This window comes from Helicoverpa zea, chromosome 31 (assembly GCF_022581195.2).
Source record: "Helicoverpa zea isolate HzStark_Cry1AcR chromosome 31, ilHelZeax1.1, whole genome shotgun sequence".
Taxonomy (NCBI): Eukaryota; Metazoa; Arthropoda; class Insecta; order Lepidoptera; family Noctuidae; genus Helicoverpa; species Helicoverpa zea.
In genome coordinates, this window is record NC_061482.1 from 7253301 (window position 1) to 7275450 (window position 22150).

The following is a 22150-nucleotide window of genomic DNA, read 5'->3' on the forward strand; positions in this document are numbered from 1 at the left end:
TCTTATGTATTTGCTGACTCGGATTAGTTTTTTTCATATAGTTTAAAGTGTTACCAACTTTAAACTCTGAAGAACAACTATTATGTTATTTAGTATACATACCTTCTCTTCAACAGCGACCGCGGAGGATTTCTTCGTTTCCTTCTTGGATACAGTCTTATACTGCACAGATTTAGTCACTACAGATATTGTGACGGTAGTAGAAACCAGCTCCAGTATAGTTTTGGCCGTCGCTAGTTTAGTCGTTCTAAGGTTCGACTTTAGACCGGCATTGGTCGGTTTCTCGTGTCCTTCTGAGCTCACAGGCGCCGCACATACTTCTAGAGTGTGACATGATACGTCCGAAAGGGCAAGCTTCCAAGGAAACGAGTCTTTGAGGATCCCTGAAACTATACACAATTTTTTTAGTTAACGAGAGAAGTAAAGGACATTAGGAAGGTTCTACGAATTATTCGCAAAAAAAGCATGGTGGCGTAAGTACTTACTGCCTTTTATGAAAGTAGGACCATCATGTCGCAATGCTTGCCACAGCTGTTTAGAAGCACCACTTGAACACATCGAGAGGCGACCAAGACTGAAAGCAGGAGATTAGTTAAAAACTGTCCTGAAATACTGACGGTATACAGGAAAAGAAGGTTTAATTTAATAATTTATTTAGTTTAACCGTAATCAAATCAATCAATCAATCGTTTATTATTTCACTTTGTACATAATTTTACAAAATTTTGGTTAATTCTAAAAAGTGTTGATGTAAGATTTGCCTGAACTAGGTAAAAACCTGTGTCTCAGGCGTAAGTTTAACCGTAATATAAAAATGTAGTTAAGAAGAGTTAGGCCCAGTTTCAGTGATTACCGATAGAGTGTCAGTTACGAGTGTCAGTAAAGGATGATTATAATTTCTGCCAGATATTGCTATTCGAGACCTTTCAAACCAAAAGTTTATCAGTCGGATAGGTTCCTGATAGGCTATCAGATAAATCATCAACAACCAGTGAAACTGGCCATCAAAATAATAACATTTATAGTTTAAAACATAAAAAAAAACAAGTTTTAAGCACGCATTAAAAATTGTGGGTTAATTGGATTTGTAATGACGTTTCTTACTTACCCAAGTAGCATTTTGTTCCATTTAAGAGTACACATTTAGTTCCAAGGTGAACTTAAAGCATTACTACAGTTCACTCGTGATGTATTAGCTGCATTATTGCAATTAATTACACATATACCTGTCTAAGGGACTTATAGGAGTGTAGAGTAATACTTTTATACGGTTATGGGTGTTATAATACTCTAACAACTATCCTTTAGTCAGCTTTCTGACTAAGAGCATTATAGGAGGGTAGAGATACGGCAACCGCTGTTTAACGGCCTACTTGTTCGATGTTATAGAGCTAGCATTTTAATAGAACACTTCTAGTCATTTATAAAGCCAAAGGCTGTTATGTTTACTTGTTTTAGACTGTTATACAGCCAATAGCTGTATTAGGACTTGTTTGTGATACTTAAAATAACCTTTTTTTACTATCTGTACAGAAGTGTTTAAATGATTCACATGTGGACTATAGGCTGTTAGAAGGACTATATAACAGTTCACATAGCCGTATTTCATTTCCACCATTTTGTTCTACGTAACCTAAAATATTTACCAAATAAATCTACAAGATTAATGCAGATTTATCACAAAATACGCAGATAGAGCGAATGAGTTTGGTTTCATGTTAAAATTAATTATCGAAGTATAATTATAATGCCAATAAAATATCAAAAACTGAATATGAAAATTTTCCTCTCAGCCAGTTTTAAATATTTCAAAATGAATAAAGCGTTTTTACAGAGGCGCGTGAAAATTTTAGTTGTAAATATGTATACATTTCACGATAAAGTTGCATTCCCATGGCATTAACATGATATAGTACATAAAATAGGTACTACCGCGTGTTATATTATAATAATAATCCGCCAGAGTTAGTTTGCCCCGAATCCGTGCACTCCGTACAATTGTCAAACTAATACATTAAAATGTAGAAATAATTTAGGACACAAGTGAATTTAAGGAAGCTTACTGGAGTACTTTTGTCCGATTTTAACTGTGAAGGCTGTGTATTTAGCCACTTATTACTCTTTATTACACTCATGTACGTTGTATGGTTCACACTGCGTTCCATATAGTGCCGTAAGTCAGCCTTAAGTCCGATGTTACTACTTAAACTGCTATTATAATGCTATTATACTTCTAATGTACAGCCATAGTGAACTTAAGGCTGTCTAATTTGTGCCCAAACTGGTTCAATAAAAGCATTATAGCAAGCTATACAGCTCATATACAGCTGACATACACAGCTTGTAGAGTACATGTGAACGACTAGACATCTTATATAGAACCCCGAATGCTACTTGGGTAATCATGTATTGTCATGAGAACTCAGAGCGTGTGCAAAATTTCATCCTAATCGAAGATCGGGAAGTGGGTCAAATTAAGATTCCAAGATTTTCTTACTTACGTAATTACAAGTGAAGCTAATATAAGCATTTTAGGCCCGGTTCTTCGAAGCTCAGTTACGTCAAGGTTAGGGTTAAATTCTAGTTACAGTAAAATTAACAGGGTTTAAATTCAAAAAGCGTTGTTGAAGTACCAGTTAGTTTTATGAACGTTAAAATTTCATAAGAACAACAAAACGTCAAATATACCGTGGTCAAAATTGACACCGGTCTAATTTTAACTTTAACTTTACCGTAACGTACGAACAACAGGGCCTTAATGAGTAAAACAATCGCTACCTGATAGCCAGTACCCGATGAGCACCTGCGGCATGTCTGTCCATAGCATCTCTCAGCGTGGCGCAGTCGATAGCTGACGCCGTGCTCATGGTCACGTACACCAGCGCCAAGCCAAGCTCCACGCTGAGTAATAAGCCCTTCAGCCGCTTGTAGACATCCGCTAACTTCTCAGCCGTCCACCACGTTTCGGCTGGTTGCGACTGCTAAAGTTCCAAGCAATAATAAATAAATAAATGGAATAAAAAATATGATCACAATGGATATAAATGGCTGATGTTAATCTATTGTTTTCGCTCCTCTGTCCCGTCCAGCTGTCCTATGAACTCCCCTATGTATTTCCTTATGTACATTCTTTATACTCCCCTATATATTTCCGTATGTACACTCTATGAACTCCCCTATGTATTTCCCTATGTACACTCTATGAACTCCCCTATGTATTTCCTTATATACACTCTATGAACTCCCCTATGTATTTCCTTATGTACACTCTATGAACTCCCCTATGTATTTCCTTATGTACACTCTATGAACTCCCCTATATATTTCCTTATGTACACTCTATGAACTCCCCTATGTATTTCCTTATGTATACTCTATGAACTCCCCTATGTATTTCCTTATGTACACTCTTTGTACTCCCCTATGTATTTCCTTATGTACACTCTATGAACTCCCCTATGTATTTCCTTATGTACTCTATGAACTCCTCTATGTATTTCCTTCTATTTTCGGACCGACTTTTTATAGGACATGTGCGTCGCACTATAGCTATCAGTGCGTTCTACTACAAAAAATCGGTTACTGATTATATCGGAATTTGGAGAGGTTAACGGGGTTAGCTTAATGAGTGTACTGTGCACATACCATAGGGACGGGCATCTTGACCTCTTTCTTTTCGCTCGGCTCGCTGCTGGAACCCTGGCTGCGAGAGCGCATGTGTACCAGCTCAGCTCCTCGCGCAGAATTCGTTCGACTGCCGCCGCGTCCGCTCGAAGACTACACACGAAAATAACATTTAAATAACTTATCTGTTTACTAAACATACATAATATACTAAACATTTCAAACTAAATATTATTAAGTCGTTTTTATTAGTGTTTTACTGCGTAACTATTTTCTTTATTCTTTCACATAGATTTTATTAGAATACTAGGGCCGTGATCTATAATCCATACTGTATCCAATAGGTATATCTCTGATAAACCAAACTTATCTGACTGATAAAACACAATTTTTGGTTTCACAGGTCTTGAATAAATTATTAACAATGTGGCAGGTAACGTTAATTTAACTATCAGATAACTAACTGACATTTCATCGGTAACGAGTAAAACTGGACCAGTTAAAATCATTTTAGCTTACTTAATAATAGGCATGATGACAGTAATAAAAAATCATTAAAATAATATATTTATTAAATTAAACTTGAAGCTTGGAATATAAAACGCGCATTGTTTTCTTTATTAATAATGTGATTAATATGTATTTTTATAAAATAAAATTACGAAATAAGGCAATCCGCCATGATATCTTGAACACCAATCAGAGCTCGTGACGTCATCTCTCAAAACAACTCGCGCGAAAGTCACATTTCGTTATTGTGAACTTCCACTGCGATCTTTGTTTTTAATTAATTAATTGTTTATAACACGAGTTATGGAGCCCGGATTTATCAAGGCAAACAGCGCTAATTTGCCTAGAATTGATATCATAATGCTGGGAAAGTTTTTGGCATCAAATAAAGATTTTTGTTCAGCTGAATTTAGAAATGTTAAAACTTCCATGTAAGTATACTAGTTTAATTAAAAAACAATGAGAGATGAAACCTAACCTCGAAATAGTTATTTACATCATAAACTATGCTAGAATCTAGAGAACTATGTAATAACTTACATCAAAGTGATCTTCACAAAAATAAAGTTGTACCCTGGGCAATATTGCTTTTGAATCTCGCCTTGCAAGTTTAAGCCACTTGTTTCGTATTTTTTTATTGTGAGGAACGTACACAAATAACTTATCAGGAGTTGTTTTGGATGTGTTCTTACACTGGGGGACCCCACAACACCTACCTATGCACTTTCGAATTCATATTTAATAACACAAAAAACTTAATTATTGCACGAGCGTTGTTTACTTGCGTCTTGTAATTTCAGTCGTGACGTCACAAGTGACGACATGACACTGACAAGCGTTTTCGCGCCGGATTCAAAGTGGACAGAGAAAAATGCAATTATTTGATAAAAAAACTTCGCATTTTCTTAAAATTAATAATTTTTCATATAAAATAGACGTATACCTACATCATACAAAGGAATTTAAAAATTTGTCATCATGCCTATTATATTACATAATTAATTTATAATACAAACCGGTGGTGTTGAACGACGTCGAAAAGAGCTTTGAGACATCGATGACATGCCCTTCAGTGCGCAGATCGTTGATGCATCTGCGAAATTCAAACATCAAAATGAATAATCATATTAGTTTGCTTTTTGTTTGCAATAAAAGTGATAATTGACTATAATATTTTTTTTGTCTTCATAACCTTTGTAAAGGTTCCGCATCCAAATAGAAAGATGAGACCTTATTATTATAACTTCACTGTCGTTTGTTACCCTGTATCTGCTAAACTGTTATGTATAGTATGTATAGTTGACAGACAATTTTGCAGACGATGTATTATTATTGCCACTATAACAACATTGTAAAATAGAATACAATCAATATTTTAGGGGGCTCGTATAAAACAAATGTCGTTCGTGCGTCTGACTCGCATTTGGCCGGTTTTTCTTAACACTTACCCGATTTCGAAGTAGGCAGATAAGCAAGCCACGACAAGAGCAAGGGGTCGACAGACATAGCAAAAGGTTCTGTCCACACTCCGCAGTAGTCGAACGAGTTTTCCAAAGGTATAGCGCACCATTGGACTGCTAGACGGAAGAACGGCCTGGAAGGCAAAGGTATAAGGTATTTGAGACCCCAATACGAAGACAAAGTATAACAAAATAATTTTTCTATATTCACAGTAGCGTATAAGACAATCCTGATGCACTACTTAAAAATAACATGTAGGTATATGATGAACATACAGATGTTATCGTCATTTTTATACTTACGTGGTGGTCGACGCGTCAGGTGCAGACAGCAGCCACGCTTGTTTCATTTCACCTGTCTCTGAAATGGGCACGTGTGTTTGAAATTAAACTTTTGGTTAAACATAAAACTCAATAGAAATAGGAATCCTAAAGTCGAAGACAGAATATTTGTAAACTTTTTTCTTTATTTCTTACTTTTTACAATAAGTATTAAGCTTTTTATTTTAGATTTCTAAAGGGATCATGTTGTCTCATAATTATCTATTTTCATTCGTCTTTGCTGTTAGGTATCTGCACGATCTCATTTTAGCAAAACATTAAACTTGTCGTGTCTCTCGTTAACATATTGACTAGCTCCCATAAATACAGTTACATTATGTCACGAACAGGGCCTAATAAATTGGGCTGTAAATGCAATCTACTTACTTGGTTCATGCAAAGCGGTGATTTTAGCCGACTGCAGCGAAACCACGTGAGTGTTCACGTTTTGTGTTGCGTAGCCGCGCATCGCATAGTCCTCCAGGGTTAAATCTATAGCGACTGACTCTGTGGGACAAATAGTTTTTTCTTTAATATTGTCAAGATGAATATTGTTATGATTTAAAATTATGTTGATCTAACTGTTTGCCCCGGTTTCACTTGCGTCAAGAGGGAACTGGTTACGTCCATATATTATGGTTAGTTTGTAAGACATCACATGATTGGAATTGCTAAACAAAGGCTTGTATAGGCTGAATCAAAATATAAAAATCACCAACAAAAAATGTTCCATACTGAAATTCTTAAAACATTTCAATAAAGTATGAGTATGCTAATATCTGTAACAAGGCAATTTGTCTAAGATATGTTTAATTTCCTCACCTTCATCGTTAAGCGCGTCCTTAGCCAAGGTGGTGTATTTCATAGCCACGGACCGTCGCTCGTGCAGAAGTGACATGACGACGTTATAAGCTGTCTGTAGCCGCGCGGACGACCCGTACATCTTCATTTCCTCTGAATAACAAATGTACGCTTTATCAATGCACTTCAAATATCTAGGGTGTTTACAAGGTATTTTTCAAGCGAATAATTATGTACGCAATCATTGTCAGCAAAATGAAGCCTTATTAATAAAGCCTTAGCCAAAGGTATCAGTAGTAACTAGAAGAATCAATAAAAAAGAAGAAGTCAAGCATAACCATCAATAGCGGTTTCAGTATACGGACGAAGGTAAGATAGCGGAGACGTCATAATGCAGGTGCCTTCTTCTACATGACCAAAGCGATTAGTTACGAGTGAACTTATGAAGCGTTCGGGTTCTTTGTGACTGTCAACAATTATTAGTATTACAAAAAATAGTCGGGTCCAAAGGAAGCGTAAAAGGAAGAAAACAGTAACGTTCCCCTGCACACCCGCTTTTTGGCGCGCTACTGTCTTAGGAGTTTTTCCGTTATCGTCATTTTGTTCTCCATATGTCAGTACCATTACTGAATTCGTGTAACACAGAATATGAAATGAGTTTAGACCATACTTACTCATTCTCACATGATAAGACAGCGCAATAGAATCTCTGTCTTCGAAGAACTTCTTATAGAGTAGCTGTCGGGTGATGACTTTCAAGTCGGCGTGTGCGCAGGGTCTTGTGACGGTTCCCTCTGCGTTAGTCAGTTTAACACTCAACGCGCTTAGTGTAATGGTAGTGTTACGACGGGCGCCTTGCCACAAAGGACCGGAGTCCTCGGGCATCTGACTTGCTGCTGAACATACCCTGCAATGAGGAAAATATGCTGTTACTTCACATTCATTTACGGTCGTCCCCAATATTCGATCTATCCGTTGATTTGATTAGAGATAGGAATTTTACATTACTTGTTTGAGGATTATGTGAAAATTCCATCGCTAGTAAGCTTAAAAATGGAGGCATAGAATATTTGGAACAGCAGTTAGTAACAAGTAAATGTATTTACTACTTCAATCGCAGTTGGGACTTTCTAAATCTATACCAATACTAGCTTTTGCCCGCGACTTCGTTCGCATGGAATAGTGACTTCCGGCATATTTTTGGTTTGACCAATAGATTGCGCTATATGTCCGGAATAAATTTTATTTTTTATTTTTATATATTTGTTTTTGAAATAAAAACTATCCTATGTCCTTTCTCAAGTTCCAAACTATGTCTGTACCAAATTTCACACAAATCGGTTCAGTAGTTTAGGCGTGAAGAAAAGACAGACAGACAGACAGACAGACAGACAGACAGACAGACAGACAGAGTTACTTTCACATTTATAATATTAGTTAGGATTATCAAGCTGAAGAGTTTGTTTGTTTGAACGCGCTAATCTCAGGTCCGATTTGAAAAAATATTGAAAAATTGTTAAATAGCCCATTTATCGAGGAAGGCTAATATATATTCCAACGGGATGTGGTTGAAACCGCTGGCAGAAGCTGGTTATGAATAAATTAATTTATGTTTAATGTAAATTTCAAAATAAACAGTTAATTTTAGAAAACATTTACATTGTCAATAAACTTGGACCCAGGAGGTATTTTAAAAAACCGGCCAAGTGCGAGTCGGAACTGCGCATGAAGGGTTCCGTTCCATTATTTAGAAAATGAGCAAAAAAATCACGTTTGTTGTATGGGAGCCCCCCAAAATATTTATTTTATTCTGGTTTTTAGTATTTGTTGTTATAGCGGCAACAGAAATACATCATCTGTGAAAATGTCAACTCTCTAACTGTCACGGTTCGTGAGATACAGCCTGGTCACAGACAGACGGACGGACGGACGGTCGGAGCGAAAACAATAGGGTCCTATTTTACCCTTTGGGTACGGAAAAAAACTAACTAAAAATTAACTGTCTGCATATAAACAGCACTTACCTATGAGGATACATGGGAGCAACGACAACAGCGCTGGTTTTAGGCATATCGACTTCTAACACAGCGGCGGGCGGCGCGGGCCGGTCGGTAAGGCCGTGGCCCCACGGTATGATGCGAACCCGAACACCCCTCATTTCCATCTTCACTCGCTTCTGAGGCAAGTTCTCGTACAAAGACTCCTTCTCCTCAACCGTTAGAACTCTCTTCGGTAGTTCTGAAAGAAAAAAAAAATAGATATAGCATCCCCCTATCGTTTGATAAAATGCGTGACTGATAAGTATATGTGGTATGAATCCAAAAATTGGACATTCAGAGGCCTGTAGCTGCCCGTATTTAACCAGCGATAGTTATAAAAATGTTTTGATGTTCCACGATCAAAATCAAACACTAAGGTTGTAACTCTTCACGAACTCTATCTTAGTCGAAACGTGATCATCCATTGCAAATAATCGTTTTCTATTTCTATTGCCATTTGGTTAGTAATATTGTGTTCAACTATATCGTTACCTGGTGTATTTTGCATTTGCTCTTTGTATATAGCTTTGAGAGCGCCGAGTCGATGTATCAGTCCCATACACACTCTTAGTTCTATGGGCTCCACGGTAATAGCCATAGTGCATTCCTCTACCCAGTCGCTGCGTAAAGAAACATAAAATATTAGAATATAAATAGCGCATCACATAATACAAACTATACGGTGCCGCCATTTGCATGACGGCCGTCTTGTCGGTGTCAGATGGTTTGGTGAACGTTTTATTGAAAGCGGTGAAGCTTTTTTAATATGTATTTGTGGTTTTTTTTTCGGAACAACGTAAAAAAGGAGTTCCAACTCTTGGAGCAGAGAGGACGACGAAATTTTAATAGATTTCGTTCGTAACCACGAAGCAATATATAATATAAAAAGTAAAGATTATAGAAAAAGTCAACTAACACAGATTGGTGGCGTGAAATTGCAGAAATCATACTTATATTATAAATGTGAAAGTTTGTGAGAATGTATGGATGTATGTTTGTTATTCAATCACGCAAAAACGGCTGGACCGATTTGATTGAAATTTGGTATGTAGATAGGTGATGCCCTGGATTAACACATAGGCTACTTTTTATCAACACACCACGCGGGCGAAGCCGCTGGCGGAAACTAGTATTAAATAAAACAGGTTAGTAAGTATGTACAACTAACAAAAAGTTGATGATGGTGTGTTAAAACGGCCGTGGAACTTTCCACATGTCATCACCGTAAAGACGACCGTCTATTTGCGTCCGTAATATTACGGCCGCTATAAAACGGCACCGCTTTCCTAGGAAACCCAAGCTCTACACAGACAACGTTCTAGTGACGTCATTCACCGCTGTATTACGGCCGCTATATGACTGCACCGCTTTCCTAGGAAACCAAAGCTTTATGCTATTTAATGACATAGATTTTATATTATACATACAAACCTTCCTCTTCAATCACTTTTTCTATTAACCTCTCGTATGCCGCTAATTTAAAGAACAATAGAAAATCAATTGTGTCTCGCGTAGATCTGCGCACAACGGGTCAAAAAAACCGCATGAAAATCGGTTGTGTAGTATTGAAGATTAAACCGTATAAAGGGACAGAAAAAGTGACTTTGGTTTATACTATGTAGTGATCTTCATATTTACTTTAACAATAAACTCATACTTCAAGCATTTACACACCTATATTCGAAGTCCTTAGGCGGGTTTTCGTATGGATTGGCTAAAGGATTGGGCGCGGCACGTTCGTGTATGTACTCCACGAAGACTATTGGCGCCATCTGTGCCCACAGTTCATCGACTTCCTCATGATCAGCTTTGTCGTCTTGCGGTGAGCCCGACTGCGTCTTATCCTCAACGTCTTTTGAATCACCTTCTGGTACCTGAACCGAAAAAACCTTGGTTCCTATTGGGAGAGTGCACTACAGCAATGCTATGTAGTTATAATTTTTAGTAATAAGTTTTAAAAATTATGTTTAAAAGAGACTTCAACGATTCATTCATAAGAGCCCTTTTTATGACTGAATCGTTCAATCGAGATCTAAAATCGTTTCGAAGTTAAAACTTGTATATATAAGGAAGAAAGTGTTGCTTTTTTATTTGATTTCAAAAAGAATTGAATGTAAAAATAATTTGAAAAATCATGCTTAAGATACTTTCAATGTTATTTTGTTGTAAATTCACCCCAGCCTGGCTAGACGATGTTTGGTAGGTCTCGTCGACGGCTACCCCCGTCTCAACTTTTTCTCCCATGTCTTCTTCAGGCCACGTCCATTCTTCATTGCTTTCTGTGGTAGCGTCGGCAATCTTATGCAGGTACACCGTCGGTTCGAAGTTGGACTGCAATAGAATGAAGAGTAAAGAAATTGTGATTCTAATTTGCCCGCCTATTAGATTGGCACCCTTTTTAGTATCACATGTATGTACTTATTTCTCGTTTTAACAAAACAGTATAGTTATATCTAAAAAATACGTAACATAATACGAAACTTTGAGGTTATATATCTCTGTTTCTAGTACTCTGTAGGAAAAAAGAAATATAAGAATCCAATAATATCTAAATGTCGCGACTATAATGTGTTACTCGAAAATTGTTTAATATAGACGTGCTACTAGACTAAAATTACTTACCGAGTGATAATTCAGGTATCCGCAAATGCACTTGCCATGCGACCGTACAGTCAGTTCTCTTGCTCCGAAGCGAACTCGCAAATAAGTAGGATTACATATCGAAGACTTGAGCGCTGCGTAATTCGCAGACACTTCTAACACAGCACGTGATCGTTTACGGTTGCTGTCTAACTCTAAAACCTGAAACACAATAATTTTTTTTTAAGTATTAGCAACATGACAAGCGTCATGTAAACACAACAAAATTCGTCATGAAAAATCATAAAGGTCAAATTATAGAAAGGTGTGTCAGCGATCAAGAACCAAACGTTTTGTTGTTTGATTGCTTGACTTATTGCACCATTTTATCTTTTCGTAGGGGCTGCCATTGTTACTGCTGACATTCGAAAAGTGCTGATTTATCAGCGACATTAGAAGAAACAACTTTTTTGTCCGAGGTCGATTATACCTCCCAGCAGGGGCCAGCAAGGCCACGGCTTGCCGGGGCTGCGGGATTGTTCGGAAGAATTACCGCGGCCCTGATACATAAAAGGCCTACGAAAGAACACGATGGATTTTTAGTCAGTAACAGTCTGACACTCCCTCGCCGCTGCTAACCCAGGAGGGGTAATTTGATGATTTTTGCCATTGTTTACAAAATAAGGTCAATTATACCTTGAAGACCAACGCCACATCATCGAAGTAGGCGTTGAAGTATATCGGCAGCGCGGTGGCGAGGACTGGCGGCTCCTCGACCCCCGGCTCGCGGTCCGTCCACGTGGGCAGCCAAGACCACGCCCACTCCGACCAGCTCTCCGACCGAGTCGGCTCCGCTGAGTTCGACGACGCTGTATCTGTACAGAAAAAAACACTGATCCCGCGAACTTCGTATCGTTTAAACCTTCCATGGACCTATACCTACTAACATTTCAAAAAAAAAATAAGCCAAATCGGACCGACCATTCTCGAGTTTTAGTCAGACTAACGAATAGCAATTCATTTTTATATATGTATTTCTTATATTATTGGGAAAGAGATTCTTATTTAGAGCTCGTCGCTTAGGATCTACACGGTGTAAGAGGCTTGCGCATCTTGAGGCACATGCGCAGGTTACACGCATTTTAAAAACGTGCGGGTCCAGCGACTCGCGCGTATACCAAAGCTGAATACCCATCCGCGAGCTCTTGTCTCTTGTCACTTGTCATTTGTCACTTGCGCATGTTAACTTGCTCCAGCTTCATGCACCGTGTAGAAGCACCCTTAGTCAAAGCCGCACCGATCGATCTATCATAAGATTCCAGGACTATCTTATCATGACGAGTTCTTCCGTGTTTCAGAAGGCACGATAAACTTTTGGGGCCAGCTGTCATTTGAACACCTTTTTTAGTCGTTGCGGGTAGTCAGAAGCCAGAAAGTCTGACAAACAGTCTTACCAAGGGGTATTGGGTTACTCGAGTAACTTGGCGAATGAGATCAGATCGGCAGTCGTTCTTTGTGAAACACTGATACTCAGATACATCCGGTTAAGACTGAAAGTCAACCCCAATAATGGCAATGCAGATGATTGGAGAATAAAAAAACGAGTGAACGAATAAAAGGTAGCCAACTGTGAAGATATACTGTTTTAGTAACTTGAGCGGTGTGAATATGAGTAAGCAATTAGTGTGGTGAAGGAAATCGATATTTCGACCCAGTGTGAATCGTTCAACCATTCTATAGAGAAGGGTTGTGAATGAAACGTGCTTTCTTTCACGTACCTTGAAGTGTGAATCTGTCACCTGTTCGAGACTCATTAAAAAGTTCATCTATACTAATATTATAAAGAGGAAAACTTTGTTTGTTTGTTTGGTTGTAATGAATAGGCTCAAAAACTACTGGACCGTTTTTAATAATTCTCTCACCATTCGAAAGCTACATTATCCACGAGTAACATAGGCTATATTTTATCCTGGTACGGGCAGTAGTTACCACGGGACGCGGGTGAAACCGCGGGAAAACCGCTAGTAATAAATATTTACGTGGCCTTCCATACAGCGAACGTTATTGATTTTAGCTCGATATTAATAGCGAAAAAAGTTTTCAAGTTAACAGAATATTATAATTTACTATCGAACTTTAAACTCACTCAAAGAATCTGGTGGCGCCGATTGTTTTGGCGGAGGTGGTATCTTGGTGTTGGTCATCGGTCGCTCCTTGATCAGCCTCAGAAGTAACACCAGTTGCTCGTTGGTGACGCTCCACGCCAGCTTGGACGATCGCAGCTGAATATTCAAACTGGTTGCTCGACGAGTATTTGCCGACACTAAGCGGGTTAACACTCTGGAAGAGATAATAAAAGTTAGAACTTCCAAGGCAATAGATTATTTTAAAGTATTATTTATGTAAATATGGGCATTTTTTAGTTCATTACCTGAGATCTAACTGACACCTGTACAGTATAGGCTCTTGGAAGAACCTTATCTTGCCATCGACATCTGACCTGTCGAGGCACAGCGTCAGATCATCTAGTCGCACCAGTCTTCTAATCATCGGCTGAACCTGATCAATATCTGTGAAGCATTGAACATAAATAAAAACATATTCAACACACGATCACAAATTAGATATCGTTTTATTTCATTCCATTGTATTGATTGTATACGTCCATTCAATGACACTTTCGTTTTATGCTGTTTATGGATGTAGAATGGCATGGCATTTGGAGTACCAGCAACTTAGAAGGCATTGCCAAGAGAAGTGCACTGTACCTGCGAAGGCTGGCTCCCAGTTCGGTCCAGCGCTATTCACGGCCAGATGTTTGACATTGAGAGACATGACGATGTCGTCCTGCACATACTTCACGATGAGATGATGCACTCGCAGCGAAATGTTGCTCACTATGCGACGGACCAGCGCCTGCATGTAGCCTGGTGGCGCTTCCACTACTTGAGCTTTGCGGCTGCAAAGTTTAAAAAAGGTTTTAGTTTTTTTATTTTTATTTATTTATTTGAATACTTCTTGCACATACAGTACAATGCCGGACTTAACGCCTTAGGCGTTCTCTACCAGTCTACCTTTGGGTGGCGGAGAGACTGCATTTATTTGATTCATGATAAGAAAGAACTCAATACTAAAAAAAACCTCATATAATATTTATTTTACAAAGTGTAAACGTCAAATAGTCTTAAAGAAACTAATTTAATTTGTATAGGTAAAACTAATTGTTCTATTCTTCAATTTCATGTTTATGTGCAGTCATAAAAATGGTTTCTTGCAGAATCGACAGATGATCATAACAATTCGTTCCATTCGACTGATCACCAGTGACTTGTTTGCCTTTCTCTTGGTTCTTTGTAAATATTACAAAACACTTGAAGGCGAAGGTTGCACATTTATTAAATATGTCTGCACCACTTGCCTAGATGTTACATTGTCAAAAATTACACATTGCTAAGTTCTTTAAGGCTATTTCATATTTTCCTATCATCATACTACACATAAAAACAAAACTGTTAATATATACAATTAATAATATCACTTGCCTTTACAAAAAAGAAATAAGTTTGCCTTGTTATTTAATTTATCAGCTCAAGCATTAGTTATAAAGCAACTGATTTACCTCGATGATGGAGTTGGTGGGCTGCCATCCGGTGAAGTAGGCGGATTCAAACTTAGGACACATTCTGCAACACACACAATTTATTATAGCAAAGCTTATTATTAGTAAATACTTATTGTCTTATGTATATTTTTATACCTATAGTGTCAATGGTGACAACAATGGGTTCCGACATGATTTTAGTCCAAGGCACTTGTATGAGGAGTTCGTGGATGCGGCCGGAGACGAGGGTGAACGGCAGCGCCACCTCCTGCTGCAGTACGTCCGCTTTGAGCACCAAGTTGTGCAGAGCCACGCCGCCGCCCCATAGTGATACCTGGGCCAAGACATTTAATGTTATTTTATATTTCTGCTTATATATTTGATGGGCAGGACTGAGGATCATGTTGTGGGGAAGGTGTGGACGGATATAATGAAAGGGGACGACCAAAGAAACGATGGATGGATTGTGAGAAGGCCGACACCACGGAAGTCCAGAATATATGAAGTATTTATATCATACACTACTTTAGCTATTGCATGGAATTTCTGCATTGTCACTGTTATTAATCAATTTTCTATCACAAATAAGTATGTTTTTATTATTTATTGGATCAAACAAAACAAGTACCTTAGTCATTAATACTGAATAATTCAAAAGTAATACATTTATTTACCTGTGCATCTGCAGGCTTAAAGTCTCGCACATATTTGTCCACATAGCTCAGCAGTATAGGCGTTACATATGATTCAATTTTAAACATTTTTTACAGCGGTCACTTAGGTATGGATATATTCATCATGCGTTGTTTGTTTACTGGAACAAAAGTATGTATTTATTTCACTCATTATCAAAAATAATCATTATCAATAATCATCAATAATAAATCTCGTTGGTCAAAATGCTTAAAGAAAAATATAAATATCACCGCAGATACAAGACATATGGAAATATATCAGACTATCATTCCTTCTCTATATTGCGTAACCGAGTAATCGAATTGGAACGGTCTTGCTTTAGTAAATATATGGACAGAATAGAGTCAGCTATTATTAAAAACCCTAAGACTTTTTGGTCTTACATTAAGAGTAAAAAGAATAACAACATTTTTCCTAACGTAATGCGGTATGGTGATGAGACGGCATCTACTGGAGTAATCTATTCGCTACGTTTTTTTGCTCTACTTATCAAGAACCAGACCCACTAACAGCCGTGGATCATTCTGACTTCTCCACAGATGATGATTCAGCATGCATAAGCACTGTTGAAATAAGTAATTGTGAAGTTTATAGGCTACTGAAGTCCCTGGACCTATCCAAGGCGGGCGGGCCTGATCAGTTATCTCCTATTTTTATTGTAAACTGTGCAAAGAGTATTACCATCCCAATATGCATTCTATTCGAACGATCGCTTGCGGAAGGTATAGTCTACCTATACCCTATAGGGTATATGGAAGTCAGCCTTTGTAACACCAGTTTTTAAAAAAGGCGACAAGACAGATATTGCCAACTATCGCCCTATTTCCAAAATATGTTTGATTGCTAAAGTGCTCGAGCGGATTGTACATAATAGTGTATACACTGCATTAAAATGCAAATTTGGTGAAGAGCAGCACGGCTTCATCAGAAATCGGTCTACTACATCTAACTTAATTCTTTCGCATGAATATATCACTAAAGGCATGGAGCAGCAGGGACAGGTAGATGTAATGTATACCGATTTTAGCAAGTGCTTCGATCGCATAGATCACAGGGTACTACAGGATAAGCTAATGAGAGCCGGTATACACGGTAGTTTATACCGCTGGTTCACTTCTTATATAGAAAATCGCACTCAAGCCGTGGTGCTTCGGGGTTATAGTTCAGATTGGGTTGCTATACCTTCAGGAGTACCACAAGGATCCATTTTGGGACCTCTTCTATTCACAATATTCATTGCAGACGTTAAACTCTGCTTCAGACACTCCTATGTCCTAATGTACGCAGATGACATGAAAATACATAAAGTTGTGCGAGACCTAGAAGATGTCAAATGCCTTCAATCGGATCTTGAACGATTTGAGGAATACTGTAAACGTAATAGGTTACAACTTAACGTGTCCAAATGTTTTCATATAACCTTCTCTCGGCGAAAAACAATAGTAAATGCGGGATTCAAACTTTACCACCAAAATATTAATAAAGTTAGCAGCATAAGAGATTTAGGAATAATACAAGATAGCAAGCTCTTATTTGATCAACATATAGACGTTATTGTAAAGAAAGCGGCGAAAGCACTAGGATTCATAATTAGAAACACAGCAGACTTCCATACTCTTAAACCTGTTAAGATCTTATACTGTTCCTTTGTACGCAGCCACCTGGAGTATGCCTCACAGGTTTGGAACCCTCAATACGGGATCTACACGTCTCGTATTGAGGGTATCCAAAAGAAATTCTTACGATATCTGGACTTCAAGCCAAAACAATGGTCTGAAAATTACTCACATCGCTGTAAAAGGTATCGTTTTCTTCCGTTGGAAACTAGACGTTATATTAATGACATATGTATGTTATTGAATATCGCTAATAGTACAGTTGATTGTCCTGAACTTTTAGCGAACTTGTCGTTGAAAACAAACCTGGGTGGACTCCGTCAGCGACCACTGTTACAGGCACCTTTTGCAAGGACAAACTACAGACGTAACACTTTTCTACTAAGGGCAGCTCGGAGCTTTAACGCAATACCACTAGATTTGAATATAGATCTGTTTAGCACAAGTGCAGGCACAGCAAGGCGTTTACTGGCCAAATCTTTTTTCGATGCATAAAATATTATGTTATTATCTATTGTATGCGATTGAGTCTTATTGTATGTTAGCTAGCCTATATGTGGGGGCTTGTTATTAGCAATGTGTTAAACTATTGTTACCATCTTGTCGTGTTATTAGCCTGTAAGCCTTCCTAGAATAAATAAATAAATAAATAAATTAAAATAAATGAGTTGTATACTTCTAAATTAAGGCCTATTCAATTACATTGGTTCAAGATAATTTATTTCTCTCTAAAAAGGAACAACACTTTATAATCTTAAAATTAGGATATATTACAATTGCTCTGCAGACCACATTATAACTATATAAAAGTGGTTGTTTTGCCATAGTTTCCCTAGTGCCTCATAGGAACTACTTCTTGTACCCTGATAATATATAGCCTATGCTATTCAGGATAATGTAGATTCACAGCAATATGGACTTTTTCAAATTGGTACAGTGGTTTTAGGGTACAAACTCATCAAACCCCACAATGTGGCCCCGACTGGCTAGACTAGACTATAATACCAGATAATAAAGTGTAGGAAAGGTTTTTTGTAGACATCATTCAGCATTTACATTAAAAGTAAAAATAAACTTTGAACTGGCAAGTGAGTCTATCTATTGTTTCATATAGTTAGAGATGTCTGGTTATTCTCAGTAGCTTAGCTCCAACAGCATTCTAAACATGATCGCTGGCAGGTTGAACTGCACTTATATAGATCCCAGATTATAGGTATTGCAGCAATCATTTTTGTTGTATGTGTTTTTATAGCTGTTATGTGTTACTGACATAATGAGTCATGGTCACTTGAAGAAGGTTCTATTCCTGTTGTCTACATTATCACAGGTTTGTTGAACTGTGGGCTGAATAATTATCTCCACTTTATTGTTGGGAAACAGTTGTAATTAGTCATATCACTGTCTGACATAATGTAACCAAGATCTTGAATGAGATAAACACTAAATTGATTTATTCACTGCTAATCGACAATTGATTGATGTAACTGCAACTAATCTATATAACAAAAGATTTACAATATGTAAATCTAGTAAAAATATATGATTTAGATGTTATATTAATTAAATCGATTTGAAATTGATGATTTGTATGGTGAAAAGCGTTGTTTCAGTTTCCTCAAACTAATCCAACTTCTATCCCAAATCGTAGGAGCTATAATAAAAAAATATCTTAATTTCTCGTTTAGTACAGTTCATTGTTAGTCACCGAAATCGTTTTCGATAAGTTCTTATGATAAGGAACTGTCCAGAGAAGGAAATTCAAGAGTAGTACGTGGATAAATAAATAAACATGCACAAATCGCCGGAAGTAATATACAAATAGAAAAACTTACATATATTCAGCGATAAAGCTTATATTGGAAAACGTTATTCAATTATTTCTTTTAGCATGTAATTTTACAGAAATTTAACTTTGTATGTACTAAATATTTACCGTGTTTTCAAAAAAGCAAAATAAACACCGCACTTCAGTTTTTTCTATCTGTGGTGATGAACTTCAAATCACAGATACTTCAAATAGGTGCTAGAGTCTGGCCAACGAAAGCTGACCACGAATTAATTTCTAAAGTTTTGATATGGCAATATTTTAGAACTGTCAAAATTGTCCCATTGACGTTTCTTAATAAAGTCGGTTTGTTATTTTATTTCATCCTATTTTCATTGGTTTTGTGTAAAATAATGCCGAAAACAATCAAAAGTTCGACGAGAAAGCTTCTATTTACTATGATTGACAAATATAAAGACCTACAAAGTGATTTGAATCAGAAATTTGCAGAGAAAATACGACGACTGGATTCAATCATTTCACTTTTAGGTTAGTTTTTTGAATTTCCATTGAAACATCTTGATACTTTTGACTTATTTGCAAAAAACGCAATAGTTTTCACGGTGTATCTACTTTTCAGATAATATTAACGGGGACAACGGCAACGAGGAAACAAAACTTACAATTGCGGAAACAGTAAAGAAATTGAAAACTCTCGAAAATAATGAAATGTTTGCAAGTGAAACACAGTACTTAGAAAAAATATCTTCAATGACAGGTTCACTACATTAATTAAAAAATTATAGATTTATCAGTCAACTTATAAGATCTATGCTTTGAGAAAAAAATGTCTTAAACCAAATGTTTTTTTTTTGTTTTTTATATATTATTGGTCTTATGGGTATTATGGTATTATTATACTCTTACACAATTTTTGTACTTGTTCTTTTCAGATATAAGTGTGAAGACCTTAAGAAGAATTAAAATTGAAGGGTCTAAAAATCAAGGACAGTGGGATACTCCAGGAAAAAAACGTCCACATTCAGCAACAGTTTCTAATTTGGATAATTTTGACATTTCTGCTATAAGAAACAAAATAAACTCATTTTATGCAGTAAAAAAACAAGTCCCAACACTGAGAAGCCTGCACAATGAACTGAAGGAAGCAATTGGATTTATGGGATGTCGTGAAACCCTTAGAAATGTTTTACATAAGAACGGATTTGACTTCCAAAACAATAAAAATGAACGGGCTTTACTCACAGAAAAATATGAAATTGCAGCATGGAGACACAGATTCTTGAGAACAATACATCAAAAGAGACTAGAAGGTAAACAGATTATTTACCTTGATGAGACATATGTACATCAGAACTATAAAGTCAAAAAATCGTGGCAAGGACCTTCAACAAGTGGTGTCACAACAAAAATTTCATCGGGTAAAAGGCATATCATTGTGCATGCGGGATCGGAGGAAGGATTCGTGCCAGGCGCATTATTGGTATTTAGTACAAAATCCAAATCAGCTGACTACCATGATGATATGAATTCTACCAACTTCATGAAATGGTTTGAAGAAATGTTGCTACCAAATCTCACAAAACCCAGCGTACTTGTGATGGACAATGCAAGTTATCATGTAAAACAAGTGAACAAACCCCCTACTATGTCTGATTCTAAATCTAATCTCCGTATATGGCTTCAAGAGAATAATATTCATTTTGAAGAATATCATACGAAATCAGAACTAATGTGTCTAGTGAAAGATAATAAACCTGCAGTTATTTACGAAGCAGAAGAAGCCCTAAAAAAATACAGTCATATCTTGAATCACGAAATTTTGTTGCTGCCACCGTATCATTGCGACCTCAACGCCATTGAGCTTGTATGGAGTGAGGCAAAGAGAAAAGTGGCAAGTAGAAATATAGGTATACCAGGGTCGGAAATGCAAAATTTAATAAAAGAATGTTTTGCATCAATAACGGCCAATGACTGGAAGAAGTACACCGATCATGTACTTCATGTTGAAGAGCAATACAAATTAAGGGATCGTCTTATTGATACCGAACTTGAACCCTTCATAATAAATGTTGGAGGCACTAGCAGTAGCAGTGAAGCCAATTCTATAATATCAGGTGTAGAGTACTTGGAATCCGATTTCAATTATGACTCCTAACTCCTTCATTGTGTTGATATAGTTGTATCGGTGCTATCTATTCCATCGAATAAACGTTTTGTAATAACTTTTTTTTTAATTCATCCCTGTGGACTTCAATGCATGCAGAAGTTAAAAAATGCCATACCCTGGCTATGCTATGGCATTTTTAGGGTTTCGTACCCAAAGGGTAAAACGGGACCTTATTGTTTTCGCTCCTCTGTCCGTCCGTCCGTCCGTCTGTCACCAGGCTGTATCTCATGGACCGTGATAGTTAGAGAGTTGAAATTTTCACGGATGATGTATTTCTGTTGCCGCTATACCAACAAATACTGAAAACTAGAATAAAATAAATATTTCGGGGGGCTCCCATACTCATTTTTGCTCGATATCTATATATAAATATATGTATGTTTATAGAATAATAGTTTGGATGGTACGGAACTCTACGAGCGCGAGTCCGACTCGCACTTGGCCGGTTTTTAAATAATGTTATTACAGTCGTAATGTTCTGATATGAAACACTGATATAAATATCGCTATAAATAACAAGTATCAACTCCGTTTAAGCAGCGTATAGCCGGGGTTGTCAGCTCTTGATTTTTTAAAATTGCCGCCTTTTTTCTTGGACAGCTTTCGTTGGCCAGACTCTAGGCTGGCTGACTGGCTGTCAAACATACAGTGTGGCAAGAACACTGACCTCTATATTTACCACTGGACCGGCTGTTCCGTAAGTTTGACAGCAATTTTTTTGTGCCCATTTGAAGCGCCAATATCGTTTAAGCGAGTGTCCACAGAACTAATTTTGACGTATAATTTTAAATGGCTGTGAGAGAAGTGTTTGTTCATTGGTTCACTGTAAAATAATTTTAGTACCACGGACACTCGCTACGTCTAAAGGCCCCAGTACACGTTGGCCCAAGTGCGGCCAATACACGCCATCACCAATGTGTACACGGGGTATTGGTGCAGGTTGGCGGAC

At 37.4% G+C, this 22150-nt stretch overlaps 2 protein-coding genes across 2 annotated transcripts in view; one reads left to right on the plus strand and one right to left on the minus strand.

The window, feature by feature from the left end:
* LOC124645235 (vacuolar protein sorting-associated protein 13B) overlaps nucleotides 1–19207 on the minus strand; it is a 76881-nt gene extending 57674 nt beyond the window's left edge. The window contains exons 1-23 of the mRNA XM_047185026.1: nucleotides 19081–19207; nucleotides 15611–15750; nucleotides 15093–15270; nucleotides 14955–15018; nucleotides 14104–14294; nucleotides 13767–13905; nucleotides 13482–13675; nucleotides 12032–12204; nucleotides 11378–11557; nucleotides 10903–11086; nucleotides 10430–10652; nucleotides 9248–9375; nucleotides 8741–8954; nucleotides 7391–7623; nucleotides 6738–6869; nucleotides 6303–6422; nucleotides 5898–5955; nucleotides 5583–5728; nucleotides 5151–5227; nucleotides 3646–3777; nucleotides 2779–2981; nucleotides 486–574; nucleotides 103–389 (exon numbers count right to left, since the gene is read on the minus strand). Of these exons, the coding sequence (XP_047040982.1) occupies nucleotides 103–389; nucleotides 486–574; nucleotides 2779–2981; nucleotides 3646–3777; nucleotides 5151–5227; nucleotides 5583–5728; nucleotides 5898–5955; nucleotides 6303–6422; nucleotides 6738–6869; nucleotides 7391–7623; nucleotides 8741–8954; nucleotides 9248–9375; nucleotides 10430–10652; nucleotides 10903–11086; nucleotides 11378–11557; nucleotides 12032–12204; nucleotides 13482–13675; nucleotides 13767–13905; nucleotides 14104–14294; nucleotides 14955–15018; nucleotides 15093–15270; nucleotides 15611–15697 (3432 nt within the window). The 5' untranslated portion in view covers nucleotides 15698–15750; nucleotides 19081–19207. The remainder of the gene's footprint in view (nucleotides 1–102; nucleotides 390–485; nucleotides 575–2778; nucleotides 2982–3645; nucleotides 3778–5150; nucleotides 5228–5582; nucleotides 5729–5897; nucleotides 5956–6302; nucleotides 6423–6737; nucleotides 6870–7390; nucleotides 7624–8740; nucleotides 8955–9247; nucleotides 9376–10429; nucleotides 10653–10902; nucleotides 11087–11377; nucleotides 11558–12031; nucleotides 12205–13481; nucleotides 13676–13766; nucleotides 13906–14103; nucleotides 14295–14954; nucleotides 15019–15092; nucleotides 15271–15610; nucleotides 15751–19080) is intronic.
* Nucleotides 19208–19279: 72 nt separating this feature from the next.
* On the plus strand, nucleotides 19280–21256 carry LOC124645303. The gene is made up of 2 exons (XM_047185102.1): nucleotides 19280–19562; nucleotides 19654–21256. The coding sequence occupies exon 2, from the start codon at nucleotides 20191–20193 to the stop codon at nucleotides 21187–21189; it is 999 nt and encodes a 332-aa protein (XP_047041058.1). The 5' UTR covers nucleotides 19280–19562; nucleotides 19654–20190; the 3' UTR covers nucleotides 21190–21256.
* Nucleotides 21257–22150: the final 894 nt, after the last annotated feature.